The sequence below is a fragment of the Malus sylvestris genome, chromosome 2, assembly GCF_916048215.2.
Source record: "Malus sylvestris chromosome 2, drMalSylv7.2, whole genome shotgun sequence".
NCBI lineage: Eukaryota > Viridiplantae > Streptophyta > Magnoliopsida > Rosales > Rosaceae > Malus > Malus sylvestris.
Window position 1 is genome coordinate 16,215,657 of NC_062261.1, and position 27,698 is coordinate 16,243,354.

At 36.1% G+C, this 27,698-nt stretch overlaps 4 protein-coding genes and 1 long non-coding RNA gene across 6 annotated transcripts; all 5 read right to left on the bottom strand.

Moving 5' to 3' along the window:
* Positions 1-1,421: 1,421 nt before the first annotated feature.
* LOC126613817 (cysteine-rich and transmembrane domain-containing protein WIH2-like) lies at positions 1,422-2,700 on the bottom strand. The gene is made up of 3 exons (XM_050281417.1): positions 2,431-2,700; positions 2,171-2,336; positions 1,422-1,614 (listed from the first exon to the last, which is right to left on the bottom strand). The coding sequence occupies exons 1-3, from the start codon at positions 2,480-2,482 to the stop codon at positions 1,569-1,571; spliced, it is 264 nt and encodes an 87-aa protein (XP_050137374.1). The 5' UTR covers positions 2,483-2,700; the 3' UTR covers positions 1,422-1,568.
* Positions 2,701-3,611: 911 nt separating this feature from the next.
* LOC126585798 (uncharacterized) lies at positions 3,612-4,526 on the bottom strand. The gene is made up of 2 exons (XR_007610655.1): positions 4,304-4,526; positions 3,612-4,052 (listed from the first exon to the last, which is right to left on the bottom strand). It is a non-coding gene; the product is annotated as an uncharacterized LOC126585798 (long non-coding RNA).
* A 33-nt stretch (positions 4,527-4,559) lies between these two features.
* Positions 4,560-7,447, bottom strand: LOC126585783 (uncharacterized). Of its 2 annotated transcripts, none has more exons than XM_050250321.1 (6): positions 7,218-7,447; positions 6,010-6,219; positions 5,641-5,797; positions 5,398-5,544; positions 5,208-5,270; positions 4,560-5,123 (listed from the first exon to the last, which is right to left on the bottom strand). In XM_050250321.1, the coding sequence occupies exons 3-6, from the start codon at positions 5,720-5,722 to the stop codon at positions 5,050-5,052; spliced, it is 366 nt and encodes a 121-aa protein (XP_050106278.1). In that variant the 5' UTR covers positions 5,723-5,797; positions 6,010-6,219; positions 7,218-7,447; the 3' UTR covers positions 4,560-5,049. The 2 variants fall into 2 exon arrangements, with proteins under 2 accessions (XP_050106278.1, XP_050106271.1); XM_050250314.1 differs by having other exon boundaries at positions 5,971-6,219.
* A 10,042-nt stretch (positions 7,448-17,489) lies between these two features.
* On the bottom strand, positions 17,490-19,745 carry LOC126601673 (uncharacterized). The gene is made up of 2 exons (XM_050268416.1): positions 19,654-19,745; positions 17,490-18,027 (listed from the first exon to the last, which is right to left on the bottom strand). The coding sequence occupies exons 1-2, from the start codon at positions 19,743-19,745 to the stop codon at positions 17,490-17,492; spliced, it is 630 nt and encodes a 209-aa protein (XP_050124373.1).
* Positions 19,746-20,941: 1,196 nt separating this feature from the next.
* On the bottom strand, positions 20,942-23,993 carry LOC126584231 (uncharacterized). The gene is made up of 3 exons (XM_050248683.1): positions 23,655-23,993; positions 23,207-23,346; positions 20,942-21,434 (listed from the first exon to the last, which is right to left on the bottom strand). Exons 1-3 carry the CDS (start codon positions 23,905-23,907, stop codon positions 21,276-21,278), a joined length of 552 nt encoding a protein of 183 aa, XP_050104640.1. The 5' UTR covers positions 23,908-23,993; the 3' UTR covers positions 20,942-21,275.
* Positions 23,994-27,698: the final 3,705 nt, after the last annotated feature.

Here is a 27,698-nt window from a genome sequence, read left to right on the forward strand (position 1 = left end):
TAGAAGATTTGTTTGGTAACTATGCTCCTTTTTAAACGCGTGCAATTTACCTGACGAAAAATTCTCATGGAATTGAGGTCAATGATCAATGCCTCTCAATTTGTCAAATTTTGTAACCGTTTTAATGATTTTTTAATTCAACACCAAAGTTACAATTCGTTACTTATAACACAAAATCAATGCTCTCAGAAGAAAAAATAAATTGAAGAGGGTATACAACAAGGATAATGTTACAGGGTCAAATTTTTTAAATCATATGATGTGGTTGTAGATGACTGAATAATTAATGAAGTGCGATTAAGATGCTTATTTCTTAATGGTGGCGTATCATTTGGTTTAAAAATTTAGTCTCCCTAACATTATCCTTACAACAAATGACCTTGTTTACGAACTAAGAGCATTTCTAAATAAGATGCCTAAATGTCAAAATCAGCAATAACAGTAAAAAATAAGACAACAGCAATGCTTTTCAACTGAGAAACTAAATTTGATGTGGCATGACATAGAATAACATATCTCCCCCTCGCTGCCAAATTTGACACCATCCTCAAAAAAATTTAATTAATTATTAAATGCTTTTTTTTAATTTTATTGATTTAAAGCGTTACCTTTTTATTTCTTTTCATTACCATGCGATGTTTAAATATTTTTTTTACTTTTTAATTCATTTTCTTTTATTACCAATGCAAAGAAGATAAATATAAATTTTTTATTATATGTTCAAAATTTGACATATCGATCGTAGAGCAAAAATTTAAAAGATGTCAAAATATCACATAAAGCTATCAAATTCAAACTTTTCTAGTGTGCAACTTACAAATTAAACGATCCTTTTTTATTTGATAAAACGATATTTTGGCAACTGTGCTTGGATCAACAAAGATTTAGTATCGAACTCGTCGTTCAAAAACTCAACCTAAGGCTCTTACTTAAAACTAAAAAAAATGGCTTTTCGAACTAAAATGCCCCTCGATTAGGTCGTTGATAACTTCATATCACCCAACCAACGCATCTGTAATTCAATCACATCGCCAAAACATTAGAAAAGCACTACACTTGCCTGTACTCCACAATGGCACGAGTGGTAGGCCCATCCACTACCAACATTCATCTTCTTTGGGTGGGAAAAGACTGAAAGCACTAGAGAATGCGTCCATTCTACGACAATTCATGACATCCAACCAAAAAATAAACCCAGACATAAGACTTCCAAGCGAAAACAACAGCGGAACTTCGAGAGAATTGTTTTTAAGTAACCCCGAGAGAGTCGATACGCCGTACTCGCTCTGAACCGTTAAATATCGACAATGTGATGGGTTAAATAAGCATAACTCAATCATAGTAAACCGTAATCAGCTGATAAACGATAGCTGATCACAGTTGACTGCTTGATCAAAAAATAAGAATGATGATGCCGAAAATTGACATAAACCTGCTGTTATTCAAATCCAAAAAGTAAATTTACTCACATAAATCCAACATATAATTCCTTGAGTTTGCATTACATATTCCAAAACTAAACAACACTATTAAACATCAGACACTTGAGTAAATCGCCAAGACATCCCTCAGAAGCAAGCATCCAAGAGGCAACAACAGCAGAGTGCTGCTAAACTGCACAGTACATAAACAAACCATGTCAAAGATCGTACGCAAATGTTGCTGATCAGGCTTTAACTTCAAGGAAAAGGAAAACGAAACAATACGAAAAGGAACCGGTTATGTTCGAACTCCAATAAGTATCCCATTCAAAACCAACATGTAAATTAAGCATATCACTATCTTCAGGCATAAAAACACTGCAATTTCTTAAGACTGTTACACAACAAAAATTACTCGAATATTATTAAAAAGAAATCAAAACAAACAAACAAAAGCGGAGAAATATTTGACCACCAAACAATCGTCAATTTCTTCAGTCATAAAAATAGACCTTCTTAGATTGTTTTAGTCAACAAAACACTAGTAAAATTCTATAAAAAAATAAACAAAAAAAAAGAGCAAAACCTTCATAGATATTTAGGCAAAAATCAATAATAAATAAAATGAGAGGAAACCAAATAAAAAGTGGAGATTAAGAACAGAAAACTCTGCAATCAAACAAAATATAATCTAGACAAAGAATTTAGAGAGAGAGAGAGAGAGAGAGAGGAGGAGTGAGGGGGCTTACCATCCTTGAAGGCAACCGTCACTTTCTTTCCTAGGAGGGGGCTGCTGAGCATACTGGGGAGCATAGCCCTGCTGTGGTGGGTACCCCTGTGGAGGGTAACCCTGTTGAGGTGGATACCCCTGCTCAGGGTAACCCTGTGGAGGGTAAGCATCCTTTGGAGGATACCCTGTCCAACGATAAATAATTGAGTACTAAATTCAAAGAACCAAAACAAAACAGACCAAAATTGACCCAAAAGGTAAAATCGACATGATTCATACCTTGTGGAGGAGGAACACCAACTGGAGCTTGCTGCTGATTGTAGTAACTCATCTTCTACAACAAAAACAAAAAAGACTGGATATTTTTAGGACTCGGGAGCAATTTGAGAACTGGGTTTGGATCGAATATTGAAAACGTTGAGAGATTTGGAGGATTTTATAAGATCTGTGAAAGTCGGCTGAAGATTTTGAGGACCGGAACCTGTGTCGAAGTTTCGCTTGGAGTCCAAAAAGCAGAAGGAAAGGAAACCGATTATTTAGGGGAGGTTGTGATGTGTGCCGCGGTTTTCACACGGAGCATTAAAGTTAAACAACCCACAAAAAGAGGAGAGAAAGAAAAAGTTTGTTGGCCCATAAAATGGGTGGGCTTATCTAATGAGGCCAATATCTTTACCTCCAAATCGAATAAAAATCATCCAACGCAATAAAAAAAGAAGTTATTTACTCGATTAAGAAAGAAAATTAGTTTCTTGTGTAGTCTTATTCTTTATTCTTTATTCTTGTTTAGTTGGCTAAGTAAAGGATAATTTTCTTTGCTTGGGAAAAAAAGGATGGAAGAAAATAATCGAATTAAAGAGCATTCAGCAAATATTGCATGTACCGTCAAACTTCGCTTGCTGATCTTAAATTTAATTTAACAAATTTATTGTTTGACACAAAAACAAAAAAAAAAAAAAAAAAAAAAAACAAACAAACATCGCATGTACAGTTAAGGTCAAATTGTAAAATTCGTCTTCGATCTTCCCTCTTTGAACTTGTTTATCGTAACAATAACAAAAATAGCTGAAACACATAAAGGATTAAGGCAGCTAAGTGTGTTGTCTCTCTTTTGATAAAGAGTGTTACACCAAGTGACAGTGACACGATTTCAAAGAAAAAGTAGACCCATTTTGACAAGAGTGTTTGTATTCACAAGAGATTCTTTTGTAATTCATTTGATTAAGATAACAAGTTTTTGTTTTTTTGTTTTGTTTTCGAAAAAGTTTGATGGTAGCAAAATTACAATCAAAACTCCCTCAACTTTTATTAAACAATAAGCCCAAAATTACAAGCAAACCAAGGGCTTTATTCAATTCTTCTTTGTTTTTTAGCCCTCCTACCGCCCTTCTACTATCTCTTCTTTCTCCAATATACCCCACTTGTATTTTCAGCCCAAAAAGTGAAACCTAAAAACGAAATAATTATCAAACATGATCTTTGGATTTCAATGTTATATAGAGAGAGAGAGATAAAGAGATCCTTTCCACTCAAGTTGCTCAAAAAATCATCCTACTTTCAAGTTAGAGTAGAGTCAGAAAAGAACATATCCTTTCCATTCAGGTTGCACAAAAATAATGAACTGCACAAAACTACGAATTTTACAACATCGTAACCTTTCCAGCTACCCTCTAGAGCCCAGACTAAAAGCAGCCTTTTCTTGCGTGTACCATGCCCATGTTGACTTCGCAAAGGGCATGTTGTTAGCCGTTTGTTTACTACAACCAAAGGAGCCACCGGTTGAGCGGCTGATCAGAAACTTTTCTATTGTTTCAGGGGGCGACACTGATTCTTTCTACATTTGAGGAGCACCATCTGTGATACTCAGGAGAAGAAGCAAGTTCTTGCAAGGCTTTTGTTGTTCTCTCTGGAGAACAAGGACTGTATGTACTTATATACCAAATTATGCAATACATGAAAATTAAGCCGTAAATTTCTTTTTTTTCTCCTTTCGGATGTGGTGTGGAAAGTAGAAGGAAATAACCACGTAAATTTCTTTCGGATGTGGTGTGGAAATTATGCAATACATCAAAATCACTTTTTAGATAACGAGACATATATATAATCACCACTATTGAAATTTTGATAGTAAACTTGAAGTGTAGACTTATCTAACGTACCTGAAAAATCACAGTAGCACCCAGAATTTTGATGGACCAATTAACAAACTGAGATGTCATTATCTCGATAGATCCATCTTCTGCCAGGAACAATTTGTGGACTGCCCAGATGCCCAACCATGCTCCAGCCAGAAAAACAAAAGCCAGAAGAAATATGGCCAGTTGCAAATTATGAGAGAATTTCCTAAATTATTAGAGAATGAAGAATGTGTAGTAGTCTACTTGTAACATAAAAAACCGACAGCATGCATCAATTAGTAGTTAGTACACACCTGAATAAAACTAAAATCCAAGATGGTAAGGGAAATGGAGTAGTGCAGAATTATAAGCACGCCTTGCCCGAAAGAGAATACAGAGTACATCAAAACCCAAAAGATAAAGATGAAATGAAAAATTGTTTACCAGTTCATATTTCATCAAAGCATGCAACTATATGCCGAAGTCAATGCGATGCGAGGAAATTTGTTCCCCCTAATAGAAAGCTGTTTATTGGTTATCACTATATAAGGCTGAGTAAACAAGCTATACTTCAGCAACAATACCAAAATATAAACATTCAAGAAAACAGGAAAACATTGAATGATTTGATTTTAAAAAATAAAGGTTTCAAGCCAAACATGACAATCATATGCAATCAAATAATCTGGATGGAAAAAGAGGAAGGCATTTTTCTTTATGGTGAAGATAGCAGGGCAACTAAAAGAATAATTCAAGATAACTTACAGGATTATACATGTCTTCGCTAATTCCAATCTCTGTGAGTAGTGTACGCAATAACCCAGGTAGGTAGCCGAGGAGAAAAAATCCCATACCAACCTGATAAATTGTGAGAATTACATTGATCATTATCATGTAAATGAAAAGTGTAGAAATGTAAATTAACTGAGGTTTGGTACATACCACAGATGAGTACACAAAAATTGCAAGAGAATTCTTCCGACCAGTTGGGAGAAGCTTCATCCCCTGTAAACAACCATAAAAATTAAACCGTCCTACTCAGTTATGTTATCTTTGATGGTGTAAGGACTTCATTGGACATTCAGCAATCTTATCAAGAAAAAGGATCACATCAGTACGGCAACTACATTACCTGAAAAAGTACCATCAATATTACAAGGACTACCCCAATTTGCCATTCCACTGCCGTAATAAAATACTAATGACTTGCTCAGGTGGGACGCCAAGCTCATCATGATTATGCCCAATATCAAAAATGTTACGTGATATTTAACAAATTCTGCAAAACAAAGAACACACTCAATGAACTGGTCACCAAATGCAAGGATTAAAGTAAGAGGTAAAATCGTGTGCACATTAGACTCCGGAGTGGTACCTTCTTCAATGGACACCTCCAAGCTCTCTAAGGATGAACCATATGTCCGTACATCTATTAGTTGGTGCTCAAAAGGTGACATGGACCTTGACCAGAGCCCTTGGGAACCTTCTGCCAAGAGCTGTGAGGGCACATCCCTATCCCAAGAGATGTATTTCTGCAACGAAAGAAAAAATAGATCATTCCACACAGAAATAACTTTACAGCAATACAAAACATATTTAAGAGACAATGGTATTATCATATCGCACGATAATGAATTTCTTCTCATTCAGTTAAGTAAGTCCTGTATGCATGGTGTCTGACAGGCAAGTAGTATTAAAAACTCACATGACCCATAATATTCACGACTCTCCTGTGGACACAAACCTCGAAGGTCGGTATACGAGTGCTTGAATTTGTTCCTGATACCTTCACCTTCACCGTGTTGGCAAACTTCCCAATATTTTTAAGCCTTGAAACTTGAAAGTCCACGGATATGAACTCGTTCACACAGCACCAAAATGCCGGGCTTGGAACCGGGAAATTTTTTTACTGGCACCCCATGAGATAATTGTAACCTATCCGACTCGGAAATAACTGCAAATCAAAAGCATAAGAAAGGGATGACTCGTTAAAAGTATAAAACTTCTCACACCCACCATCAAATAGGTAATTTCTATCTGCATACAATTCCAAGCCACTAATCTCAGTAGCCTTTTTCTACCTTCACAAGACGTTCCGAAAAAGCTGTGATCTAGTATGCAGCCACATTTTGGTTCCCAAAAGAAAAACCCATTTTAAACAACCAATGTAGCAGTCGTTTCAGAAAAATATAATTTGACATAAAAGTAATTGTAGCAATGGTCCTTTAACTTTAATCAAATTGGAGTAACAATATTTCAACTGAAAATTCATTATCATTAACCTCTTAACTCATCAAAATGTGTAGTTATGATCTTTTTCGTCAACTTAGTCAGAATTTTGTTAAAATGAGTTATGTTGAAATGACCATTGCTATAATTAGGTTAAAGTTGAGGGAGCATTGCTCTAATTGAGTTAAAGTTGAGTGATCATTTTTCCAGTTAGATTAAAATTGAGGGACCAATGGTAATAAATTTTTAATTGAGCGACCATAATTGCACGTTATGATGAGTTCAGGACCAATGACCAATGGTAATGAATTTTTAGTTAAGAAATCATTGCTCCAAGAAAGTTAAAATTAAGTAACCATTGTTAGAATTTAGTCTTAGACATAATCAAAGAGAAACCCACTCCAAATCAAAATTTGAAATTTCCCACAATCTTAATTCTTCAGAAAAAATTAAGAAACCAGATGAATAATTCTACTCCAATTTACTTCAAAAACCTATACATTATGAGTTTTCGAATCCTTGATCAATTCGTAGCAAAAAGATTAAAATTTTAAACTTTCTTCTTTTCACTCGGTATTCTCAGAAACCCAATACGCCAACATTATAAACAAAAAATCAGTTTTGGGATTCAAATTACTGTTTATCTTAAAAACCCTAGATTTCATTACTTCGTTGAGTTGGATAAGCGCAATAAAACTTGATGGGGAATTGAAAAGAAAGTACCTAAAGAAAGCTCAATGGAGGGTTCGACGGAGGAGGAAAAAGGGAGTGAGAGGAAGAGAAGCCAGGGAATGCAGGCGAAGATCCGAACCGAATGTGCAGAAGCCATTGCTTCTGGTTCTGTGTTTGGCGGGGGCTCCCGAGTTACAGAACTGTCAGAAAGAGGGGGATAGGCGCGCGTAGAAAATACGGTACGATAGCAAGGGGATTTTTGCTATTTTGAGAAGAAGTCTCTAGGTCGTGTGTTGATAATGTATTACAGTGACATTGATAGTGCAGTGTATCGACATTATTATATTGTCCAAAAGATGGAATATGTCTTCAATATGGGAACTGTGCAAACCATGGCCCGACCCAGCACAGGTGAGCATTTTTGTTTTCGGAGTTGCTATTGGCACTCAAAATAAAAAAATATGGATATATGTTTGGGTACAAACAAACACAGTGGCTCGTTGAGTAATTTGCTTATTAGTGTTTGTAGGCTTCACTCTTTGGCGTTCGAAGAGGCTTAAGAAATTCCTAAATTTGTTGTTTGTAAGGCATGCCATCGTTGGCTTCTGTCTACAGAATGATATGTTGTATTTAGAATAGATTATATGTATATGCGATACTTGCTTACAAGTAAATAAAACTTCTTGATCATATTATTCCACTGTCTAGCTCAAGTTTGATTCTTTTTAATGCTTGCCTGTTAAAGACTTTAATTGTTTCTTGATGTCAGACCATAAACTACTAAGATGAGGTTAGATATAAACATGTTATATATAAACACACCGCTTCAGTCATTTACGAATAAGAGCAGTAAACACAACACTGAAATTGATATTAGTAATATTGAATATCACAAAACAAGTACATACACAAATGAACTTAAAACAATCGAATTTTCTTTTATCGTTGGATTGGGTTAAAGATGCTTCCTTGTAAAGTGTTTCAACCAAGAGACAAACTTATATAATGGTTGGTAAAACGATACTACCCAAAGAGATGGTGGCAGAGCAATTCTAATTGGTCTTAGAGTCTAAAGGAAGGAATCATAGAGTTCTAAGGTTTTGGTTTCAAGTGGTCTTTTGACAAGGCAAAAGGAATGAAGCAAGTAAAGTGAAAGAGCTTTCATTTTAAAGCTTGCGTCTTGTTTTGTAGAATGATTTGAGTGTCCTTCGCTCTGAGGTCTTTACTTGTATATATAGACCTTTCACTTCCTTCTTCAATGCTTCCTATATCTTCACTTGAAGCCGACCTAGGATTATTTTCCAAAAAGTAATGCACAAATGGTAAAGTAATCCAAGATATCTGGGTAGGGAATCTATCTTAGCTTAATCGAGAAGACGGTTTATGTCTGATCACCATCCTTACAAAAATACCAAAATACTTTGCATTCAATGTTCCCAACAAGAGAGAAAACTGTTATAATGAATACCTAATACTTAGCATGGGTTATAGCATGGGTTGTAGTTGTTAGACCTTGATGTAATCAGCTAGGGTTTAGACTATGTAAAGTATGGGTCTAGGCATGGTGTGTGAAGCATGGTGTGTGTGTCTTCCGAGTGAATCCAAAGGGAGTGCAATGGTGGTGCACGACAATGATGGAAAGGTGAATGGTGGAGTGACACCCCTTTGTGGCTGAGCTCTTTGTCCTTTTTACATTAATTCTTTTTTCTCTTTAACACATTCCTAGCCTCTTTAGTCTTCAATTTCGTCCATCCACCTTGCTCCCATGCATGTGCTATTCATTCCAAGCCCAAAACTGCTCCAAAATGCACCAAAATGCATCTTATTGCTTTATAAGGCCTATGGACCTACAAACACACGAAATAGCTTAAAATACATAATTAACTAAGAAATAACAATATAAATGCACGAGAACAAGCTAACTCAGTCGCAAAAATATGCTCATATCACGTATCACGAGGAAGAAGATTGGTGAAGGTGTTTACAAAGATGGTCTCTATATGCTCTCGGTGCAACCTGTTGAAGCTAGAGGCCTTCAAGTTAGTTCTTTGCAGAATCATCTACTATGGCATAGATGATTAGGACATCCTTCTAATCTTGTGCAATCACATCTCTTCAAAACTTCAGAGAATGTGATGACTCAAGATTGCGAAGTCTGTCATTTTTCAAAAAAAACAAAGTTGCCTTTTGACTCCTCATCAACCAAGTCATGTAAACCTTATGAGATCGTGCACTCTGATGTTTGGGGATCTGCACCCGTGGATTCTTTTGATGGTTTTAAATATTTTGTCACCTTTGTTGATGATTTCTCAAGATGTACTTGGTTGTATTTGTTGAGATCAAAGAATGAAGTTATTAATATATTCCAAGAATTTTGCAACCTTGTTACAAATCAATTCTCAACCCAACTCAAAGTCTTCAGGTCAGACAATGGTACCGAGTATATGTCCAATGCTTTCACTCGATACCTAACTGATCATGGTATAATTCATCGAACAAGCTGCGTTGGTACTCCACAACAAAACGGAGTGGCAGAAAGGAAGAACCGCGATTTACTGGAAAATACTCGATCACTTATGCTTCAAATGAATGTACCTAAGAAATTCTGGTCACATGGGGTTCTTACGGCTGCATATGTGATTAATAGGCTTCCAAGCAAAGTCCTAAAATTCAAATCACCTCTTGAAAATCTTAAGGGCAGGAAAATCCACTTGTCTCATATTCGAGTGTTCGGATGTGTTTGTTTTGTTCATATTCAAAACTTACATCGAGATAAGTTGGATCCTAGAGCTGTAAAGTGTTTGTTCTTGGGGTACTTATCTGTTCAAAAGGGATATAAATGCTATGATACAAAGCGCCGGAAACTCATTGTTTCCAGAGATGTGAGCTTTGATGAGAAGGTTCCTTTCGTTGCAAATACCAGAGATGAAGAGCTTCTGGGGGAGGATTTTCTTGGTCAAAGTTTCATGCCGATCGTGGAAACAAACATATTGCCTGATCAATCTTTAGTTCTAGATCAACCAAGCAATAATGAAACTTCGATTGATCCAGCTGAGTTTGATCAATCATCTGACATAGTTGTTGAAAATGAACCAACTGAAGGTACTGACCAAGATCACGTTTTGCATGAAGAGAATCATGTCCCTACTCTTGAAGTGATCATTCCAAGGAGAAACCCTAATAGAAACTGAGGAAAGCCAGCATGGTTTAAAGATTATGTAGGTTATACCTCAAGATACCTTATGGAAAAGTTTCTTGAATACTCAAGAGTTTCTCCTTCTCATGCTGCGTTTCTAAGCAAAATAGTTGCCTTATCTGAGCCAAGCTCCTTTCAAGAAGCTGACTCTCAGTTGATATGGAAATCCGCTATGAATGAAGAGCTTAAGGCTCTAAATGAAAACAAAACCTGGAGCATCACCAAGTTGCCTAAGGGGATGAAAACTGTTGGGTGTCGATGGGTGTACAAGACCAAGTTTAAGAGTGATGGTTCAGTGGAAAGGCATAAAGCGAGACTGGTTGCCAGAGGTTTTACTCAAACTTATGGTCTCAATTATAAGGAGACCTTTGCACCCGTGGCAAAGATGAACTCAGTGAGAGTCATTCTCTCAGTCGCTGTCAATCATGATTGGCCCTTATTTCAAATGGATGTCAAGAATGCTTTCTTACATGGAGAGCTTCAGGAAGATGTGTACATGCAATTGCCTCCGGGACATCCACAAGAAGGAAATGACATGGTCTGTAAACTCCACAAGGCCATATATGGCCTCAAACAATCCCCTCGAGCTTGGTATGCTAAGCTAAGTTCTGTGTTAGAGGGTGTTGGTTTTAAAATGAGCAATGCAGACTCCTCACTGTTTGTGCGAGATAGTTCAAAAGGTAAATTGGTCGTCCTTATCTATGCCGATGATCTCATTGTTACCGGTGACAGTTTGACAGAGATTCAAAGACTTAAGGGTCTTCTTCACAGAAAGTTTGCCATCAAAGACTTAGGAACTCTGAAGTATTTTCTAGGGATTGAAATTGCTTCTTCTAGTAAAGGTTTACTCTTGAATCAGCGGAAGTACATACTGGATTTACTTCAAGAGTTCAACATGCTTGAAGCAAAACCAGTGGCGACCCCAATAGCATGCAAGGAGAAACTGGGATTAGATGGAAAATTATTGACAGATATTGGCTTGTACCAGAGATTGGTAGGGAGACTTATCTACCTCACAATTATACGTCTTGATATTATGCATGCCGTGAGTCTAGTAATCCAGTTCATGCATGCTCTCGATCAACTCATTTACAAGCTGCTCGAAGGATTCTGCGCTACTTAAAGGGCACTATAGGTACTGGGATTGTTATGAGAAAAATTGGAAATACTCATATTGTTGGCTATGCAGATGCAGACTAGGGTGGCTCCAACATTGATTGAAGGTCTACTACTGGATTTTGTACATTTGTTGGAGGAAATTTGGTGACATGGAAAAGCAAAAAACAAAACGTGATGGCTTGATCAAGCGCAGAAGCTGAATATCATGCCATGGCATCTACTACCTGTGAGTTAGTTTGGTTGCAAGGTCTACTCAACGAATTAGGGTTCAAAAGAACACTACCTATGCCTCTTGTTTGTGATAATCAAGCTGCCATTTACATCGCTTCAAATCCTGTCTTTCATGAAAGAACCAAACATATCGAAATGGATTGTCATTTTGTTCGAGAAAAAACTCAATCCAATGTCATTCAACCTATGTTTGTTTGAAGCAAAGATCAACTAGCAGACATCTTCACCAAGGGATTGTCTCGTGTTCATTTCAGCACACTTACGATCTAGCTTAGCTTGATTAATATACTAGCCTTCGCTTGAGGAAGAGTGTTAAAATGAATACCTAATACTTAGCATGGGTTATAGCATGGGTTGTAGTTGTTAGACCTTGATGTAATCAGCTAGGGTTTAGACTATGTAAAGTATGGGTCTAGGCATAGTGTGTGTGTCTTCCGAGTGACACACATCACCACATCACCTTTTCATTACTTGTATAAGTTCATTATTCTTTGTACCTTTGAATAATCAATATATACAAAATCTTCCAAAAAATCACAAAAATTGAGACTACCTTTGACAAGTCAAAAGTAATGTGAACCATGAAATGTTTATTTTAGACTAAATTAAAAGCTCAAACTCAATTTTCTTTGTGAATCGTCTTATTAGGGCAAAACCAAAGCTCAATAATATTTTTAGTGTAAACAATCTCATTCTATTTTTTTTTTAGGTTAATGTTTCAACTCCATTTCCCTGATCTGTATTGTTCTCTTTGATCATAAATGAAATTCAATTGCTAAGCTTGAAGCATACTGTTAGAGCCTAGACTTCTACCAAGTTTAATGGCTTGATCTTAGATGATTCTTGGCTAGCACTACATAAGTGCCCCCACACTCCCGAGGTTCAGTAATCTTGTATAGGTTACAATTTTTAATTCCAGAAGTGAAGAATTATGCTCCAACAAAACTGATTTTTGTTATAAATAAGCAAAAATTAGAAAGATAACCTTTGCTAAAGACAAGAACAAAGCGGGTACGAAATATCACACTGTTTTGTTTCGTAGCTATAACACAAAAGAATTGCAGATAAAAAGAGGAGGGGATGGATACTGATATTATTACTTTCAGTAATTTTCTCTTTCATTTGTTGTGTTGATCACCCACAGAGTGATCTATTTATAAAGCTACATTTGTAGGTTTATAGTGAATGGAAAGTCACACCCGTGACAAATCCAACAACATTCGTGATTTTTCTCTTCTGAAAAAGTACCACACAACAAACTCCCTACTATTCACTACTATTCCCATATGAGCATTCAATTATTCTTACAATTATTACAACACTCCCCCTTGGATACCCACATATCAACATTAGTTGCCTCGTTAAAACTTTGCTCGAAAAAACCATAACGAAGGAAAAAGAGTACAACTTTACCCGGATTGTTGATATAGTGTTAAACATGCTTATGTTGCCTCATTAAAATCTTGATAGGAAAAATCTTGTGGGAAAAATCCTAGTCGAAGGAAAAAAAGTACAACATACATGTATCATGGATGCTCCCCCTGAATTGTATCTCCCTCTAATTCCGCATTCTTCAAATTTAGTTGATTGGTAAGCCGATAAAATTCGATCCCCTGCACTAGCTTCTGAAATGTGCACTTTGGTAGAGACTTGGTGAACAGGTCTGGCATATTTTCATTGGAGTGGATTTGTCTGACTTCAATAACTTTAGTCTTCTGAAGCTCATGTGCATTGAAAAACTTTGGAGATATGTGTTTAGACTTATCGCCCTTGATGAATCTTTCCTTCATTTAGGCAACACAGACTGCATTATCTTCATGGATGACAGTTGGGGTGTCTGTCTTTGAAGGTAGACTACATGAATTTTAGGTATGATGGATCATTGATCTTAACCAAGAACATTCACGACTTGCTTCATGTAAAGCAAGTATTTCTGAGTGATTGGAAGATGTAGCAACTAATGTTTGCTTTGTTGAGCGCCATGAAATTGATGTATCTCTATTAGTGAATACATATCCAGTTTGTGAGCGGGTTTTATGTGGATCAGAAAGAAAACCAGCATCTACATATCCAATAAGGGTCTGGTCATTTGTGGATTTCTCGTAGTAGAAGAGGCCCATGTCTGTTGTCCCGCGACGGTATCACAATACATCTTTGACTCCATTCCAATGACGAATTGTTAGAGCAGAGTTATATCTTGCTAACAAGTTGACTGAAAAAGCTATATCTGATCTAGTACATTGTGTTAAATATAATAAAGCACATATTGCACTCAAATATGGTACTTCTAGACCAATGACCATTTCATCATCTTCTTTTGGAATGAATGGATCTTTCTTAGTGTCCAAAGAATGAACAACTATTGGCGTCCTGAGTGGATAAGCCTTGTCCATGCCAAATCACTTCAGGATTTTTTTAATGTAAGCTGATTGATGGACCAAAATTCCTTTAACATAATGCTCGATCTGCAGGCCGAGACAATATTTTGTTTTTCCAAGGTCTTTCATTTCAAATTCACTTTTCAGTTATTCAGCAGTTTTATTGAGCTCTTCAAGGGTTCCAACTAAGTTCATATCATCAATATATACTGCCACTATAACAAATCCAGAATTTGATTTCTTAATGAACACACAAGGGCAAATGACATTGTTGGTATATCCTTCTTTGATCAAATACTCACTTAAACGATTATACCACATTCGTTCAGATTACTTCAGCCCATATAATGATCGCCTTAATTTGATCGACAACATACCTCATGGTTTGTTAGTCGTTTCAGGTAACTGAATTTATTCTGGGACTTTCATACATATGTCAGTATCTAATTCTCCATATAGATACGTAATAATGACATCCATAAGTTGCATGTCAAGTTTTTCTGAAACCACCAAACTTATTAAGTAACGGAACGTAATTGCATCCATTACAGGAGAGTATGTCTCTTCATAATTAATTCCAGGTCTTTGTGAAAAACCTTGTGCAATAAGTCGTGCTTTATATCTTGCAATCTCGTTTTTCTTATTGCGTTTTCTTGTTTGTAACCCACGAGGTTTACACCAAGTGGGGTTTGGACTATCGGTCCCAAAACACTTCACTTTTCCAAGGAATTCAATTATGCCTGGATTGCATTTTGCCACATAGGCCAATCTTGTCTCTGTTTGCATTCATTAATAGAGCGGGGCTCAATATCATTGCTTAATATGATTTCACTGGCTACTGTGAATGCGAACATGTCGTCGATGGTTATTTCATTTCGATCCCACAATTCGTTAGTACATGCATAATTTATGGAGATTTCTTTGCTTTCATATGCTTCTGTCTCTTCAGGGACATGTGTCTCATTAAGGACATTTTCTTTTTCTGAAAGTTCAGAATCATGAATTGTGGATATATTATTCATTGTCTTTTTCTGAATGATTTCATTTGGGTTTAGTTGTGCCCTAATCTTTCTCTTTCGAGGGGCTGAATCTTTTGAACCTGGGGTCTACCAAGCTTCAAGCATACGTTGAATGAATCATTCGTTGCCACTTTATTTTGTCTAACAGAGACATTAATTCTTGTAGGCACATTTGCAGCTGGTATATGTGATTTTGTCACTTTCGAAGCATCATTAAATGCATCTGGCATTTGATTAGCAATACTTTGAAGATGGACGATCCTTTTCACTTCATTTTCACATTGAGTGCTTCATGGATCAAAATGAGATAAGGTAAGCACAACCCATGTTAGCTCTTGCCGTTCTTCTGGAATGATCTTTTCTCCCCCTAATGACAGGAAGATTGTATCATCAAAGTGACAATCAGCAAAATAAGCTGTAAACATATCACCTGTCAAGGGTTCCAAATATCTAATGATAGATCGTGAATCAAAACCCACATAAATTCCTAGTTTGCGTTGAGGTCCCATTTTAGTGCGTTGTGGCGGTGCAATAGGCACATAAACAGCACAACCAAAAACTCGTAAATGGGAAATCTTTGGCTGCTGCCCAAACACGAGTTGTATTGATGAGTACTGGTGGTTGGATATGGGTCTCAATCGAACCAATGATGCAGCATGTAAAATGGCATGTCCCCATGCAGAGACTGGCAATTTTGTTTTCATAAGCAGGGTACGAGCTATTAATTGAAGTCTATTGATAAAGGCTTTTGCTAAACCATTTTGAGTATGGACATGAGGAACAGGGTGTTCAACATCAATGCCCAGTGTCATGCAGTAATCATCAAAGGTTTGAAACGTAAATTCACCAGCGTTATTAAGTCGGATTGACTTAATAGGGTGATCTGGGAACTGTGCTAGCAACTTAATTATCTGAGTAAGAAGTCTCGCAAAAGCTACATTTCGAGTATACAATAGGCAAACATGTGACCATCGAGTAGATGCATCAACCAAAACCATAAAATATCGAAATGGTCCACAAGGTGGTTGAATAGGCCCACAAATATCCCCTTGAATTCTTTGCAAAAATGATGGGGATTCAGCATCAATCTTGGTCTAGTTACCAACTTCCTTTGAGAACAAGCTTTGCAAGGGTTATCATTTGGGATAGCAATGTGTCTGCTTAATAATAGATGTCCATTAGAGTTGGTAATGATCCTACACATCATAGTGGAACCTGGATAACCCAAATGGTCATGCCAAAGCATATAAATTTTTGAATCAATGAACTTCTGGTTCATGATAATATGTGCTTCAATTGTCTTTATGTATGTATAATAAAATCCACTCAATAAACCACGCAACTTCTCAAATATACGCTTCTGGGTTTTATTGGAGGTAATGCATAGATATTCCACATTTTTTGCACTTTTCGTTTCAATGTGTTATCCATTTAAACTTATGTCTTTAAAACTTAACAAATTTTGAATAGATTGAGTAGTGTACAACGCATTTTGTATGGACAATATTGTTCTATTTGGTAACATGATTTGAACTTTTCCTAAGCCTTCAATTACCTCTGATTGGCCTGATATTGTTGTCACCTTTTCTTTTGTAAGCATCAAGCTTAAGAAATATTTTCGATCTTGAAGTATTGTATGCGTGGTTACGTTGTCTGCAAGACAAATATCTCCGCCATTGCTGTTGTTTTGATAATAACCATAGTTTTTATCCATGCTTTATGGGTAAGGAAATCACAATTAAAAACAATTTATTCATAATAAAAGGAAACTGAAATGCCACTTATATTGAATTGAAATGCAAGCTTTAAACTACAAGTTCAGAATAATAAGAATACATCAAACATAAGTGATTTAATAGGATGAATACACTTCATTCCCTTTTTCCACAATGAAGTCTAAGACATCCAAGTGGATTTTGTTCAATTGCCTTGATAAATCGAATACTGGATCAGGTATATCCATCGGTTAAGCCTGGTCGATAAAATTGGTTTCGACACATTTCTCCTTGAGGGAGGCTTCATATAGATCCACCAGATGTTTTGGGCTACGACAGGTACGCACCTAGTGTCCATTGCCACCACATCTATGACAAACTCCTTTAAGATTTCTAAGAGTGTTATTCATATAAGCTTTGCCTTTTTGGCGATTTGCATTCTTGAAGCTCGGGCCTGAATTATACCTTGGAACCTGGTTGTGAAACTAGACACCATAATTTTTGCCTTTCTCATTCTACCAGCCTAGCTTGTGGCCACATCCTCGTTTGTAATTATTGCTACGAGAGGATGTGGTGTTCACTTCGAGGGAAGCAGCATTCACTTCTGGGAATGATTGTGATCCAGTAGGTTGAGATTGATGATTCTTCATCAAAAGCTCATTGTTTTATTTAGCTACAAGAAACATAGATATCAGCTGGTTGTACTCAGTAAAGCCTTGCTCTGTATACTGCTGCTGTAGGAGCACGTTGGAGGCATTAAATATGCTAAAAGTCTTTTCTAGCATATCTTCCTCAGTGATGGTTTCCCCACAGAGCTTCATCTGAAAGCTAATTCTGAACATTGTAGAATTGTACTCAACTACCGTTTTGAAATCCTGGATCCTTAGGTGAGTCCACTCATAACAAGCCCTTGGAAGAATCATCATTTTCTGATGATTGTATTTGTTTCTCAGTTCATTCCAGAGGGCTAATGGATCTTCAACTATTAGGTACTCGTTTTTCAGTCCTTCATCAAGGTGGCAACGAATAAAGATCATGGCCTTCGCCCGATCTTGAGATGATGCACTGTTCTCCTCCTTGATGGTTTCTCTAAGATTCCCTGTCTCCAAATGGATTTTGGCATCCACTACCCATGTAAGGTAGTTATTCCCAGTAATATCTAGGGCAACAAAACCAAGCTTTGCCAAGTTCACATTTTCTTTTCTAAAAGAAAAATGAGATGCGTAAGAACTTGCAATAATATGTGTTCTAGAGGAGTATAATGTTAAAACTTTTGGTTCTTAGAAATTTTTCATTTTGATCTTTGTTCCAAAATGATAAGCACTCGAAACTTCAGACTCGAGATTTACATGATTAATGAGGAGGGCGATTGTACCGCACCACTCTTATTGAAACAATATAGCAGGAAAATTTAAATATGCATAGCAGGGTGAGCGATTATACCACACCACCTAAAATTGTAGTAAAATTAAATCTGTAGTCCAAGATGGGCGATGATACCGCACCATCTTCGATCGCAGCAAAAATAAATAAACATTGGGTTAGTAATCATGAGCTACACTAAACAAGAAATTAAAGATATAAGTAATTGTTATATTGACAACTAGAAGTAGGCATGGTGCTAGCAGTTCTTTACGAGGGTCCATCTAGCAGGTGAGGCAGGTGAGGCAGATGAGGAAGAAGAACAGTAAAATCCTTGGAGGAAACATTTTTCGCCGATGTGAACTGTGTAGGGTTAGAGAGTCGTGCTGATAATGTGTTATAAATAGGCAAAAGTTAGAGAGATGACATTTGCTAAAGACAAGAACGAAGCGAGTTCGAAATATCACACTGTTTTGTTTCGTAGCTATAACACAAAAGAATTACAGATAAAAAGGGAAGGGGAGGGATACTGATATTATTGGTTTCAGTAATTTTCTCTTTCAGTTGCTGTGTTGATCACCCACAGAGTGATCTATTTATAGAGCCACATCTGTAGGTTTATAGTGAATGGAAAGTCACATCCGTGACAAATCCAACAACATCCGTGATTTTTCTCTTTTGAAAAAGTACCACACAATAAACTCCCTACCATTCACTACTATTCCCATGTGGGCATTCAATTATTCTTACAATTATTACAACAATTTTGATTTTGATTCCTAACAATTAGTAAATAGTTTCGTTGAACTCAATTTCATTGTCACTATGATTACATATAGTTTTTTCCTGTCAAATGTGCAGGATTGTAGATAGTTAATAACCACTTTAATAACAATATCCAATTTTGCAGTCTCACTGAATCATTCCTACTTCAACTCCTTTTTACTATAACTCATTCTCATTTCAATTCAGGTACGTAAAACACGATTGATAAGTTCATAGGCATATGCTTCCTATACAGTTTGTGTCATAGGCCTAAACTTTCACATTTATCCTTTCATGTGACTCCCACGTGTTATAATCTAAGCAAAGTTTAAAGAACAAAAATGTAATTTGACATAATTTTATATTGCTTTTTAGTGCTTGCTAGCTTTCCATTGCCTCCTCAACACCCAGACAAAGCAAAGCACCAAGCGAGAATTTTGATTAAAGATGGGTACTTATCAACAACAGGAGATGAGGACAATTATTCAATCAAGAAACATGAACATGCATGTTAATTCAACATTTTTGAAAGAGAAAGTTAGTGGACCGAGCACTAAAAAAACCTTACTGTGCAGTGTAAAGGTAGATTCGACTAATTTAACCACAAACATAGTAAAGAAGTATGTTTTCTTTTATCAAGACTTATCATATTATCTAATTGCCCCACTTGAATGGCTCTACAGAAATTTAATTTTGATATACATTGGTGTGTACCATACACCGATATTTGAGGCCACAAGACCATTCTTAACTGCTGGACTCTTGGTCGCACATTTAACACTCATTCCATCCATTTCCTATCCTAACATACCGGAGTATAGTAGAACTTTCTCCATTAGGGTCTACCCTCAATACCAATGTATTAGGTTTGCCGTGTGTAACTAGTAAGAAAATGAGTGAAATGACTTGATGCATTTGTGGGAAATTCTGGTATGAGACTGTGGCCTGGATTATTGGACCTAATGCCATATTAATGGAGAATTAAAGCTCTACGGCATATTGCCTCAGTCAAAGCATGTAGCAGTATATGCTGCAGAAGTAAATGTCAATGCATGTCTTTGAAGCAAGTTCTTAAGAAACTCAAGCAACCTATTAAATCCATCAAATTCATTTAATTATTATCTTGTAAGATCAGGACCACAACTACCGTAAACATTTTAATTTTCGGGCATATATAAACTTTTGTGTTTAATTTACGTTACTAGATAAATGCTTATATGATTACACTGAGAATTTGGAGTACAAAAAAATTACTTTTAAGCACCATTAGTATATAGGGAATTGTTATTGGCACTTCAAAAATCTCATTCTACACTCCAAACTTTCTATATTTGGAAACAAAATTACACTTGTGAGGAGTGTAAAATGAGATTTTTGAGGTGCCAATAACACTTCCTAGTATATATGAGTCTTTTTCATAATCATTTTGTTTTTTATTTTTAGTTTTCATTTTTTTTGTGTTTGAGACATGGGAAAGTGTTTGAAGAAGAGGAAGTATGAAGAAGGGTGGTGATATGAAAGGAAGAAATACAAAGAAAACATATAAAAAGAAAGAATTGTTAGGTTAGACTAAATTTGTAGACTTAATATGCAACTAATGATGTGTTACCAACAAGAAATAAATACGTTTATCAATACTTAAGTAATAATCCAATCAACTTCCATATTATTTAGTTTACAAAATTTATTCTACGCATTTAGTCTCCCTAGCTTTTACCCATAAAGAAAATTTTGAAATGAAAACAATAACTTACTAGATTTTGATTTTGAGTTTTTAATTTTCATTTTATACATCTTTCTTTATAGATTTTTTTTATTCTTCTAACTCTTCTACGCTTTTATACCTTATTTCTTTCATGTATTTGTCATCTAATCTCTAACATAAAAATGAAAACTAAAAACTAAAAAAAATGAAAAGATTATAAAACAGATTCGTAGCATTGATACTAAGCTACCCATTCATTGCTTGATAAATACAAAGGAAGGTTGATTAGTCTAATAAAATGGAATTAAGTTCAACTTTGGGCAAGATAGTTTGCACCTAATTACGACAAACTAAAGGGTTAACACGAATAAGCAAGAGTGGTATACGTGTCCAAGTTGAATGAGTTATACATGACATCTAAACTCTGGAAACCCTATAGGCCGTGGATAGCTAGCAAGGACGTGGAGTAGTGGAAACTAATAACTATCAGTCTAAAAAAGAAGAGATATGTGAAGATATTGGAAAAAGCGAAAGGAGGAGTCGCTGCTTCTGCTTGTTTTTTTTGGTGGGAGAGAAATGAAGAGTTGTGGGAGAGAAATGAATAGTGGAAACTAATATTTCAAGTTCCAATCTCCGCAATACTCTGCAAGGCTGGCCTCCACTGCCCCACACCACCTCCATCTCCACCACCACCACCACCATAATTTCTTCCCACGCTTCTGTAGATTCTGCCGTTGTTAGTGCTTGTGCTGCCACCGTTGCTTCCCACACTCTCCATCTGAAGAGATAAATAAATAAGTATTTTAAAAACATGCATCAATATCTTTCTAAACCAAAAGACCCCTAAATTTAATTAAGCAAGTTTGAAGCAAACCTAACTAAAGTTGTTTACCAGATTAAGTGTCATGCATTAACTAGACATGTTCTTCTAAGAAAAACGTAACTTAATCATCATATGGTTAGGAGTTGATAACCAATTCTATCAGTGCTAATATTGGTAAGGGAAAAATGAATTCTCAACCCCCACCAAATATTTGTTGGACAAGAAGTATATCATTTATCAAATCATAAAGTGATCAGTTGAACCTTTCCTCTGTCATCATAAATCTGCCAGTCCTTCAATAAAGGCATAAACGCATCCCATGAACCATTACAATGGAAGACTTATGGAATGATGACATAAGCCATGCCAATTATTGTACTTTGAACGCGAAAAATAATTTTTGCATGCTCTTTTCTTTTTCTGCACATCTCTATATATATATTTATGTTCTTCTAGCTTTCTTTAATTTATTCACTACGAATGTGAAAAATAAGTTTAAGTACATGTAAAGAAAAGAAATTTATTCACTACGAATGTGAGAAATAAGCGTAAGCATGCATATAAAAAAAAAAAGAACGTGCGAAAATTATTTTCTTTTGAACATAAACCTTAAGCAAACATGTGCGGAAACCATTTTCATGTAAACATGTGTAGCTTTGATATGTTCTATAGCCCACACTCTAGCACTTGAAATTCATTGCATGCGGTGAGTGGATCTTACATAGTGGCCACCATTGCTTACTGTCAAATATGGCAACACAAAATTCCAATAAATGGATGAGAACCTAACCATGCATGTATGTTACGGAACAAGATTACATTACATGAAAAAAGTTGAACCTCTTTAACGATTTTTCAAACCAAAATGCTAATGTGTAATTCGGCCTTTTATTTGACCCTAACATTACCTCCTATCTTTTCTATGTAACAACCTTAATCATTTTTCAAATTGAAAGTTTTATTTTTTTATATATGTTATTTCTTATTGATTTGCATTTTTTTTGTAAAGAGAAACTGTAATTATATCTTATATGATTTTTCTTATGAATTTTTAAAAAAGATTGAATGAAATGTTCTTAATTGACTAACATAGACAAACATAAGAATTAAATTAGCCAAATAAAAAACACGAAGATTAAATTAATCATATAATTATAACATAAGGACCATTTTGACATTTAAACTTAAATATAAAATGCTACTCCGACATCTTTCTTTTCCTAATGGAAACTTTTGACTGGGGTAAGATTCTTACATATATTTTATCCTGAGTGATGTATCTGACAAAAATAAACGTGTTACCATTAAAACCTACATTCTCGAGATACGTGGATTTAAAAGTAAGATCAGATTCTTCGAATTGCAGACGATAATTTAATTAATGTCAGTAGGACACAGTAAAATATCTCCTCTGCACAGATTTAACCTTTTCTTTTACTACTATTTTTAAAAATCCGTACAGACATCTGAAAGTATCCCTTTTTGGATCGCAAAGATGCCCTAATGAGTTGAAGTGACAAACAAAATGAAGATGCCCACACATTCACATACATATCCCGCACTACCGAAGAACAAAACTCAAGGTCTACATAGTGCTTGATATCCGAGCTTCATATCATTATCACGTCAATTTTGAATGACCAAATTACCCTGATAATTTCATGTGATTCAACAATGATTGATGCAAAGATGGTTTGATTATGTAGGTCTTTAAAGTTTATATTTACCTTGATGGAATTGTTGTTGACGGACTTCAAATTCTGACCTGCCAAGTCCTTCATCTTCATTTCCACTCCAAGCTCACCTCTATGCTTCAGCAACTTCCCCAGCTTCACAGATTTTTTAGCAGCAAACTCCTTCAACACATCTGTTTAAATATATAATGAAATATGAAATATTAAAATTAAAATCTTAACCAAAAATCCACTTACAATTTTGGCGGACAAATGTTTATATGGTCATACGGTAAGTTTCTTTGCCGGAAAAACATTTATATTGTCAGAGATTCGGATATAAACGTAAACCCTAGTTAATCTACCTTCATTTGTTTTGTTGCGTCTGAAAACATGAACTTGTACTATATAATCTAACTGAAACATTCTCTATAAACAAAAGAAAAGCTAATTGATTAAAACTCGTTTCTAAAAAACTGAAAAACGAAGCTAGAAACATGACCTTCGAAACTGATGAGGCGATAAACCTGTCCAATGAGCAAAGTGTCGTCAGGCCTGAGAAGCTTGAGCTGCTTCACTGGAGCACCAGTCTCAAACTTCATGGTCGGAGAGTTGACGACAAGAGCTACGTAGTGGCCGGGGTTGGAAGTCATGACCTCATGAGCGCCCACAGACCAGTAAATCCTCTCGATCTTGTTGTTCCCCGGGTGCTGAATCACCACCGTCGCTGCCTCTGCCGCCTGACAATTCCCCATTTCAATGGCCGCGATATTGAACTCCTCAAGACTCAAAATATAAACTGGATGGAACCCTTTGTGCTGGTGTAGCTCTAAATACGAATAGGTGGTGGGTTTTAGTGACAGAAAGGTGACGTGGAGTATCAGGGCCGGTTCTGAGTATTTAGGGATCTGTGCAAGACATAGATAGAGGCCCTTCAATTTTTTTAACGTTATTTTCTTTTTTCTTTTCTTTTTTTTTTGGAATTTTTTTTATCTATAAAACTAATATATTACAAGGTACTGCAATGAGAATAAGTTGTTTGATTGGCCAGTTTTTTTTTCACTTACCTTCAAAGGTCCTAAGTTCGATACATGTTGGATGCGTTTTTGTTATCTGCTTTTTAAGTTTGCAAATTTGCAAAAGAAAAAAAAAAACAGCAAAATAATGTCACTGAGATTCGAACCAAGCACATGGGCTACAAGGTATAAGAGCTAAACTGATAGCGCTAGAACCACATATATGATTGTCCTTTGCCTCTAATTTATTTTATATGCATCTGTATACATGTAATTAAAATCTGGGGGTCCTTCCGAATTAGGGGCCCTGTTCGGTGGCACCTTTTGCACACCCTTAGGGCCGGCTCTATGGAGTATAGGGTCTAATTTGGGGTCCCTATTATTAGAGTAGTTCCACGGTGTCTAAGGCCATCTCTAACTGAATGGTTCAGAAGGCCAGAGGACCGAAAATAGTTCGAAAACCGTCTTGAACTGAGGGTTAGGCCAAAGGGCTGTGGAATCCGAGAGGGCCCCATGGAATCGGAAAGGGCTGGCCAGAAAAAATGGAAATCATGTCGATTCTAATTGACAGGAATACATTTATACTAAATAATATGAATGTATTCCTATCGGTTAATGCTTTGAATTTTTTTTTAACAATTTTTTTATTTTTTTTATTTACAAAATTTTTCCTATAACTTCTATTTTTCATATATTTTTTTTAAATTCTATTTTTTTCCTATAACTTTTATTTTACAAAATTTGTTTCATCTATTTTTTTTAATTCCATTTTTTCTTATAACTTCTATTTCACAAAATTTGTTTCATTTTATTTTAAATTCTATTTTTTTCCTATAACTTCTATTTCACAAAATTTGTTTCATATTTTTTTTAATTCTATTTTTTTCCTATAACTTCCTAAGCCATTATACAACATTAAATTAAATGAAACAACATTAAATAATATTAACCAACATAAAAATTATACAACATAAAAAAAACATTTAACAACATGAAACTTAAACAACATTTAAGTTGTAGTTTTTAAATAATAAATTATGTTTGGCCCTATGACCCTTTGGCCCTCGGTTGGAGACGGTTTTTTGTGACATGGCTCAAACGAGCCCTATGACCCTTTTGCCATTGGTTGGAAATGGAGGCAAATATGATCATGTACTGTTCATTAAAATATTAATATCTTGGAGGGCCAGAGGGCTAAAACGAGCCCTCTGTTGAAGATGGCCTAAGGTCCTTTAGGGCTATCCACTATTTAATCCACCTAATGAACAGTAACTACCTTTAATAAATAGTAATTGTTTTTTGCATCTCCACCCCTACATTGAATAGCCTTGGCAATTGGCAATAAAATATTAATATTCTTTTCTCACCCAATCCATCAAACATCCCCATCACCCTCCCTTTCCTTTTTTCCCCTAATTTGACCGGTTCTTCCTCTCTCTCTCTCCCTCATCTCTCTCTCTCTCTCTCTCTTTCTCTCTCTCTCTCTTCCTTCCATCTCTCTTTCCCTTTTTCCCCTCATTTGACCTTTTTCCCCTTATTCCACCATCATCATCTCTCATCGTCTATGCTTTCATTCCCTCCCTCCTCGGTTTCTCCTTCTTCCCCAATCTTTGTCTTCGTCTTCCTTTTCCACTTCCCTTCTCTCTACGTCTCTCCGGCAAAGATATCACGCATAGCGGCAATTGCTCGCCGGGACTAGAATTTCGCCCCAATTTCTTGCGACCCATTCTAAGTCCCAGCCATGATTCCAAAATAGTGAGTTCAATTCGATGATTCTTTTTTTTTTTAATTTCTTATTTGATTTATTTGCTGCCAATCGAATTTGATCCTATATGCGATGGTTTTAGAATCGTAGTTTTATTGGAAAATTTTAGTTTAATTTAATTTTTGGAAATTGATTTTGCATAGTTGATATTTTTCGTTCGAAATGAGGGTTTGGGCGTGTAGATCTAAGTCAAATGAGGGGAAGGAGGACAGGGAGATGTCGAGGTCGGCGCATGCATCGATGCCGCACATCAGCCACACGTCACACAGCCTTCAGGCTCTCAGGCTGTCGATTCCCGCCTGGCCTCTCACTCGGGCCTGCTTGGGCTCGCTCGCCAGCACATGCTGGGCTTCATCACTCGGGCTCTTTGGCCCTGTTCCTATGCCTGTCCCTCGGGCTGGAGCACACGATGGAAGTGCTCTTAGGGAAGGTCTGTCCTTTACTCTGCAAACCCAGCAGTTGCTAATAATAAATAGAATCTAACTATTTCACGTTCACTAACCAAAGCACGTCAAGAATCAAAACTCATAAGGGATGTGAGAAACTGACAAACTGACAAACACAAAGCACCACGATCGTACGTCCAATACCAAGGTCCAATAAACCCTAAAAGAAAAAGAAATGGAAGCTAGAAATTTCAAAACCAATGATTTGGCAGTGCAAAGGAAATTAGGGGGAGAAGGGTGTTGGGTGCGCTTATAATGTCATATTTTAGGAAGTGAAGGCATATTATTATTATTATTATCATGGATTATGGTTGAACGCCGAACTGCAAGAAAAGAAAAAATAATATTAATAGTATGGGAGCAGATGTATTAGATTTGCGAAACCACATGGGTTGGGGTCCACAAGAAGGGAGAGAGGAAATGTGGGGGCAATGTAAAGCCATCTCCAACCGAGGGCTGGCCAGATGGCTCGTTTTAGCCTCTGGCCCTCCAAGATATTAATATTTTAATGAATAGTACATGACCATATTTGCCTCCGTTTCCAACCGAGGGCCAAAGGGCTAGAGGGCTCGTTTTAGCCCTGTCACAAAAAACCGTCTCCAACCGAGGGCCAAAGGGCCATAGCGCCAAACATAATTTATTATTTAAAAACTACAACTTAAATGTTGTTTAAGTTTCATGTTGTTAAATGTTTTTTTTATGTTGTATAATTTTTATGTTGGTTAATGTTATTTAATGTTGTTTCATGTTACTTAATTTAATTTAATGTTGTATAATGGCTTATGAAGTTATAGGAAAAAATAGAATTAAAAAAATATGAAACAAATTTTGTCAAATAGAAGTTATAGGAAGAAAAATAGAATTTAAAATAAAATGAAACAAATTTTGTGAAATAGAAGTTATAGGAAAAATGGAATTTAAAAAAAAATATGAAACAAATTTTGTAAAATAAAAGTTGTCACAGCCCGTCCCGAGATTTTCATATCGAGAGTATGAAATGACGGAAATACCCTTGACGTTACTAAGGTGTGTGTGTGATATGTTTTAGATATTCATATTTTTCCTAACCTATTAGATATATTAATTAAGTTGGATAGAATTTTCAAAGGTTGGATTGTTTGTTTGGTTAGGGATGTAAATGGATGGTGTGGATTTGATCTTAGACCACACACATACACCTCCCTGTTATTCCTCCCTTCCCCGTGTCTCTCTCTCTCCTCGTCCCGACTCCCTCTCTCTCTTCACACCCAAACGTACGGACACACCCAAACACCTTCCAAACTAGACGGATCGAGGCATCCAAGGTATGCATCTTCATC

Bases quoted from the DNA above. Each gene is read 5' to 3' on its own strand.
- LOC126613817 (XM_050281417.1), bottom strand. From the start codon at position 2,482: ATGAGTTACTACAATCAGCAGCAAGCTCCAGTTGGTGTTCCTCCTCCA. The intron at 2,337-2,430 runs GTATGAATCATG...ATCGTTGGACAG, and splicing joins TGGTGTTCCTCCTCCACAAG to GGTATCCTCCAAAGGATGCT. The intron at 1,615-2,170 runs GTAAGCCCCCTC...TGTACTGTGCAG, and splicing joins GACGGTTGCCTTCAAGGATG to TTTAGCAGCACTCTGCTGTT.
- LOC126585783 (XM_050250314.1), bottom strand. The intron at 5,545-5,640 runs GTACCACTCCGG...TTTGTTTTGCAG, and splicing joins GGAGGTGTCCATTGAAGAAG to AATTTGTTAAATATCACGTA. The intron at 5,271-5,397 runs GTAATGTAGTTG...GGTTGTTTACAG, and splicing joins TATTGATGGTACTTTTTCAG to GGGATGAAGCTTCTCCCAAC.
- LOC126601673 (XM_050268416.1), bottom strand. From the start codon at position 19,745: ATGGATGGAATGAGTGTTAAATGTGCGACCAAGAGTCCAGCAGTTAAG. The intron at 18,028-19,653 runs GTATATCAAAAT...TTTTTCTTTTAG, and splicing joins GGTGTATGGTACACACCAAT to AAAAGAAAATGTGAACTTGG.
- LOC126584231 (XM_050248683.1), bottom strand. From the start codon at position 23,907: ATGGGGAATTGTCAGGCGGCAGAGGCAGCGACGGTGGTGATTCAGCAC. The intron at 23,347-23,654 runs GTCATGTTTCTA...ATATTTAAACAG, and splicing joins TCGCCTCATCAGTTTCGAAG to ATGTGTTGAAGGAGTTTGCT. The intron at 21,435-23,206 runs GTAAATATAAAC...TTATCTCTTCAG, and splicing joins TCAACAACAATTCCATCAAG to ATGGAGAGTGTGGGAAGCAA.